The sequence below is a fragment of the Triticum dicoccoides genome, chromosome 2A, assembly GCF_002162155.2.
Source record: "Triticum dicoccoides isolate Atlit2015 ecotype Zavitan chromosome 2A, WEW_v2.0, whole genome shotgun sequence".
NCBI classification, from domain to species: domain Eukaryota; kingdom Viridiplantae; phylum Streptophyta; class Magnoliopsida; order Poales; family Poaceae; genus Triticum; species Triticum dicoccoides.
This window is the reverse complement of record NC_041382.1, coordinates 17,151,404-17,158,017: the sequence shown is the minus strand read 5'-3', so window position 1 is coordinate 17,158,017 and position 6,614 is coordinate 17,151,404. Positions and strand designations below refer to the sequence as shown.

The 6,614-nt window shown below is 45.8% G+C and overlaps 1 protein-coding gene and 1 pseudogene across 1 annotated transcript; both read left to right on the top strand.

Annotated features, from left to right (window-relative positions):
* The first annotated feature begins 526 nt into the window (after positions 1–526).
* LOC119358671 (probable leucine-rich repeat receptor-like protein kinase At1g35710) lies at positions 527–4,243 on the top strand. The gene is made up of 2 exons (XM_037625123.1): positions 527–3,746; positions 3,882–4,243. The coding sequence occupies exons 1-2, from the start codon at positions 527–529 to the stop codon at positions 4,241–4,243; spliced, it is 3,582 nt and encodes a 1,193-aa protein (XP_037481020.1).
* Positions 4,244–4,771: 528 nt separating this feature from the next.
* On the top strand, positions 4,772–6,328 carry LOC119357435 (annotated as a pseudogene).
* Positions 6,329–6,614: the final 286 nt, after the last annotated feature.

Genomic DNA, 6,614 nt, shown 5'->3' with positions numbered 1-6,614 from the left:
TCCGGCTGTAGATGCTCATACGCATGCACTACAAAATTTTCAATGCCAATTGGCAAGCCCGCCGATTGTTCTGGAAGACTATGTAGGAATATCCGAAAGGGCAGTGTACTTGGTCCGCGATCTGTTCCGGTCGATGCTGACAACAAACTTCAAAGTATAAATCAGCTTAATTACCTAGTCCAAGATTCTCGTATCACTTCCGAAAGAGATTTTTTTTACAGTAAAGCCAAAAGAAAATTCGTCCTTATGACCGCACACCAGGAGACGATTTCTTCATGGATACTGTACATTAATTAGCAGTTTCAATCAAGTAGATAAATTAACTTCCCCGCAAAAAAAAAAAGTAGATAAATTAACTTGGACCGTCATCTTCCGACGACTGGGTCATCTAGTCCTGGAGGCACTGTTAATTTTGTACATCTATCAAAGTGCTTGCTAGATCGTGCAGGTAGGTGGCACCGTACACAGAGTCACAGACATACAAATTCCTACCACATAGCGAGCTGCTCCTGCTCCGCGACCAGTCATGGAGATGTCTCCTCTCCTGAAGCTCGTCTCAATCACTCTACTACTAATAACATGGTTTCCTCATACCATGGCAGCGACATCCCTCCTGGAAGAACAAGCAGAGGCCCTCCTTGCCTGGAAAGCCACACTCCCGAGCCATCCAACCCAACTACAATCCTGGGGAAGTGCAAACAACAGTGCATGGCCGTGCAGCTGGCATGGCATCAGGTGCAGCAAGCATCGAGCAAGGCGCCGGGAGGTGATCACCGAGATCTCTCTAGCCGGATTGGGGCTCGGAGGGGAGCTCGACAACCTCAACTTCACTGTGCTGCATACTCTGATGAGCATCCAACTCTCCAACAATAAGATAAGGGGCTCCTTTCCACCTTCTTTAGCATCATCCTTACCAAACCTGAGACACCTAATGCTCCAAGAGAATGAGCTTTCCGGTGAAATACCAAGCCAAATAAAACTACTAGAGAGTCTGGTCGTGTTAGATTTCTCAGCCAACCACTTGTCTGGCCCCATCCCCACTGAACTAGGCTACCTAAATAAGCTGGCTAGGATAGATTTATCCAACAACAGCTTCACTGGTCATATTCCAAGAAATCTAGGGAAATCAACTAGTATCACAATATTGTACCTTGGTGGTAATCGGTTATCCGGATACATCCCTCAAGAACTAGGTTACCTGCTGTGTTTAAATCAGTTGTCTCTTTGGAAAAACAAATTAATTGGTTCCATCCCCAATTCCATTGGGAGATTGATTAACCTCACAGGCTTGTACCTATGGGGTAACCAACTCTCCGGACGTATTCCTCAAGAACTTGGTTTCCTAGTAAACTTAGAAGAGTTAGATCTTAGCAGCAACCAACTCACAGGTTCCATTCCCAGTACATTTGGAAGTATGTCAAAGCTCACTATGTTGCACCTTTTTGTTAATGAATTATCTGGATATCTTCCTCGAGAACTAGGCAACCTGTCAAATCTTGAAGACTTGGAACTTCACAACAACCAACTCATGGGTTTCATCCCCCATATCTTTGTAAATTTGACAAAGCTCTCTATCTTGCGCCTTGATGCTAACCACTTCTATGGATATCTTCCTCGAGAACTAGGTTACATGGTGAATCTTGAGAACTTGGATCTAAGTGAGAACAAACTCATCGGTTCCATCCCCAATACCTTTGGAAGTTTAACTAAGCTCACTCGCTTGTACCTTTATGGTAATCAATTCACCGGATATATTCCTCGAGAACTTGGTTACCTAGTGAATCTAGAAGTTTTAGAACTTAGCAACAACAAACTCATGGGATCCATTCCCGGTACCTTTGGAAGTTTGGCTAAGCTCACTGGCTTGCGCCTTGATGGTAATCAGTTAACCGGACATATTCCCCGAGAACTCAGTTACCTGGTGGATTTACAAGAATTGGCTCTTAGCAATAACAAGCTCACGGGTTCCATCCCTGATGCCTTCGGAAAGTTGACTAAGCTCAGAAAATTGCGTCTCGGTGATAATAATCTCTCTGGACATATTCCTCAAGGAATCGGTACCTTTATGAATCTTGTGGTACTGCAACTCGGTGCAAACAATTTCTCTGGTCCCTTGCCACCTGAGTTGTGTGCTGGAGGCCTTCTCCAGAATTTAACTGCATTTGATAACAATCTAAATGGACAATTGCCATCAAGTTTGGGAAACTGCAAAAGCCTAGTTCGAGTTCGTCTTGAAAGGAATCAAATAGAAGGTGATATCTCTGAGTTGGGAGTTCATCCTAATCTTGTTTATATGGACATGAGTTCAAATAAACTATTTGGTCATTTGTCTTATCACTGGGGAGGATGTCATCATCTTACCAAGCTAGGCATATCAAACAACAACATCACAGGGAAAATACCTGCAAGTATGGGGAGGCTATCTCAGCTAAATGTACTTGATCTCTCCTCAAACAGTCTCGAAGGAGAGCTTCCTAGAGAACTAGGCAATTTAGAACGATTATTCCAGCTGCATCTTGCCGATAATTTATTCCATGGAAGCATACCACAAGAATTTGGAGCATTGTCCAGTCTAGAGTTGTTGGATTTATCATCAAATAACCTTAGTGGTTTGGTACAAGGATCAATTGAGAATTGTTTGAAGCTCCGCTCATTGAATTTGAGTCACAATAATTTTAAAGGAAACATCCCTGTAGTGCTTGGGGTGTTGAACAACTTACATGACATGTTGGATTTAAGTGATAATTCATTTACTAGGAAAATACCTAGCCAACTTAGTGGTCTGATAATGCTGGATAATTTGAATCTTTCACACAATGAACTTTATGGTGTAATCCCATCATCATTTCAGAGTATGAAAAGCTTGACATCCATTGATTTGTCTTACAATGAATTGGAAGGACCAGTCCCAGAGAGTAAGCTCTTCAAAGGAGCTCCAGTTCAGTGGTTCATCCATAATAAGATGCTATGTGGCATAGTGAAAGGATTGCCTCCTTGCAATAACACAACTTGGAGTGGAGGGAAAAGGAAACGATACAAAACACTTGTACTAGCCATGATTACTCTAGTATCTCTTATTCTTGTTGCGGCGGCGTTGATGTTCACAAATGCAAGGAAGAAATCCATGAAAATTAAAGAGGATATATCAACACCCAAAAAAATATTCTCTATTTGGAATTTTGATGGGGAAGATGTATTTAAACAGATAGTTGAAGCAACCAATGATTTTAGTGAAACACATTGCATAGGGACTGGGGGATATGGATCTGTCTATAAAGCCAAACTTGCAACATCTGAAATATTTGCAGTGAAGAAGATACACATGATTGAAGATAACAATTGTGTGAACGAGTTGGTATTCAACAGTGAAATCGAGGCATTGGTGCAGACTCGGCATAGAAACATCGTAAAACTATTTGGATATTGTTCCTGTAGCCAAGGCAAATATCTTATCTATGAATATATGGAGAGGGGAAACTTGGCAGAAACACTAAGGAACAATGAAAGGGCAATTGAATTGGACTGGAGAAGGCGGATAAATATTGCACTAGATGTTGTTCATGCTTTGGCATACATGCATCATGATTGTTCATTACCAATAGTCCACAGAGATATAACAAGCAACAACATTTTACTTGATCTGGAATTTAGGGCTTGCATCTCCGACTTCGGTATGGCTAAAATTCTCAATATTGATGGTCGAAATCTCACAAGTCTTGTTGGGACGAAAGGCTATATTGCCCCAGGTAAAAAAAATAAACCTCATCAAATACTTATATAGTTTTGGCACTACATATGCACATACATGTAAAATGTGATGTCAATGAAACTTGAATTGTTTAGTTGCAACACATACACTAATTAATTGGTATTAATTGCAGAGCTATCATATACAGAGAATGTGACGGAGAAATGTGATGTATACAGCTTCGGAGTTCTTGTTCTAGAGCTATTTATGGGATACCATCCAGGAGATTTTCTCTTTTCTCTCTTGTCGTCCACCAAAAATAATGATGTGTGCTTGCAAGATGTGCTAGACTCAAGGCTCATTGTCCCTAATGCTGAAACTGCTAGGGAAATATACTACATCCTCAGTGTTGCAGCTCGGTGTCTGGAGCCTAACCCATCAAGCAGACAAACAGCACGACGTGCCAGTGACGAGCTATCTGTGATTGAAGTATGTGAAGATCATGTTGATTATATGCATACTGGCCTCAGGATTCCTGCAAAACAGTGCCTATGATTATGGGCAATGAACTCAGGTCTTGTAGTTTCTTCTTTGCTACCTATGTACTTGCTCAAAAAGTGTCATTTCCTCGGTAACTAGCACGACAAAGGAATTCTAATGGTATGTATGGAACTAGCAAACCTGTACTAATGTAAGAATCGTACCATTATAAACCATTTGATTTGATTTTAACATTGTACAATGTAGCAATTACGTATAAATTGACCACGACCACTAGTTCATTAGCCTTGATGCATTAGTTATGTCCTTATAATGGGACTTTGAAAGAAGCACCAGTTCTAGCCCGGCGCCTGGACACGTTTATATCTCAGGCGGATGTGGGGAGCCAGCCGGAGAGTTGTTTAATGCTCGTCGGCACAGGAACGAACGTGTGGCACTTAGGCGCCGGAGTAGGTTCCTCGGCACACGTGCCGGTTTAATGGAGGTACGCTGGCAGATGAATGCCTACGCAGCAGGTGGTGCTCTCTGCCGTTGAGCCGCTTCAATGTTGGCTCCAGTGAGCGGCGTCGGCTTTGAGCCAGCATGAATGCGGGTAGCTGGCTTCGGGCGGGAACAGGGGCAGACCCAGAACAAAAATGTCCCGGTGCCCACATATACACTATACTAGCCACATGTACACTATGCAAGGGATGGATAACAAGCAATGATATACATAAAAGTAATACACAATTTAAAATATTTGGTAGTAAAGTTTCTTACCAAAATTGATTTCTTCGAGCTTGAGATGAACCCACTGTAACAATGTGTAAATGTTGTTCATATGTCGAGGCATTGTTTGTTTGTGCGAGATCGTCATCTGGTTCATGTGCCGAAGACGGGGCATCATGGGGTTCACGTGATGGACCAACATTATAATCTTGTGTCGATGCCTTCATCTTTTTAAGAAACCTTTCCATAAATTCCCCTGTAATTCGCCGGTAAATATGCAATCCTAAGTGCACAACGAGTTACATTATCTATTTTTAAATATGCAAGAAATATGAAACCATAAGTAAAGCATATTGATCAAACTACTAGACAATTTTTCATATTGTTGTCGCGCGGTCAACAAATAATCCAAAGAGATATGAGTCTGTGCGCGAGGCGGTCGCCGGCGCCACCACGTGCTCCGCATGGGTGCCGTGTTCGCGCCCAGTCTGCTGCGCGCCATCCGCTTCCTCCAGCTCAACTGGGAGCAGCTCGCCTCTGACATCGAGGCCGGCGCGTCCGTGCGCGAGGCGGTCGCCGGCGTACTCTGCCATCCGGACCCCAAGCTCGCCCAGTTCGTCCGGGACCCGTGCTGCGAGGGCGAATGTGCCGGCATCATCACGCGCATCTGGCCGAGAACCAAGTACCTCGACGTCATCGTGACCGGCGCTGTACGTCCCTGCGCTGGAGTACTATGGCGGCGGCCTGCCGATGGTGTCCCACTCGTACGCGTCCTCCGAGTGCTACTTCGGCATCAACCTCCGCCCGCTGTGCGGCCCGTCCGAGGTGTCCTACACCATCATGCCCACCACGGCCTACTTCGAGTCCTGGAGGACGCGGGCCAGCTCGTGGAGCCGGGGAACGAGTACGAGGTGGTGATCACCACGTACGCCGGGCTGAACCGGTACCGCGTCGGCGACGTGCTCCGGTTGACGGGCTTCCACAACGCGGCACCGCAGTTCCGGTTCGTCCGCCGGGAGAACGTGCTGCTCTCCGTCAAGACGGACAAGACCGACGAGGCCGAGCTGCAGCCCGCCGTGGGCCGGGCGCATCCCGGGGCACTACGTCATCCACTGGGAGCTGCTGAAGACGGGCAGGGGCACGGCGGCGGTGCACAAGGAGACCCTCGACGGGTGCTGCTGGGGATGGAGGAGGTCCTCAACGCGGTGTACAGACGGGTCGATCGGACCGCTCGAGATCCGGGTCATCTGGCCCAGCACATTCGAGGAGCTCATGGACGACGCCGTCTCCAGGGGAGCGTCCATCAACCAGTACAAGGCGCCCCGCTGCGTCAAGCTCGCGCGCACCATCGAGCTGCTGGACTCGCGTGTCGTGTCCGCCCATTCCAGCCCTACGCCGCCGCACTGGACCCCGGCCCGACCCTACGATTAGAAGGAAACAGCTCCCCGCGCGCGGGCAGTCAATGTTTTTTTTTTCAAATAAGTCAAGGTTTTCATTTGACTAAGAGCATCTCTACCGTCGATTCATTAAAAAGTTCCTAAAATCTAAAAAGTGCATACACACTGTTTGGGAGAACCGAGCGGCCGGCTTCAGGCCACTCGATTCCGTGCGGACATAGATCAGATGCTGTCTGTGTTGAATCATTTGAACTGGTTTTGGACTGTTGCTCTTTAAAATAATGGGTCAGAGAATATAATTAAAGGGAAAAATAGTACGT

What these genes read in the sequence shown, in the direction of transcription:
- LOC119358671 (XM_037625123.1), top strand. Translation starts at nt 527, where the DNA reads ATGGAGATGTCTCCTCTCCTGAAGCTCGTCTCAATCACTCTACTACTA. An exon ending in GAAAGGCTATATTGCCCCAG is followed by an intron (nt 3,747 to 3,881) that starts GTAAAAAAAATA and finishes TATTAATTGCAG; the next exon opens with AGCTATCATATACAGAGAAT.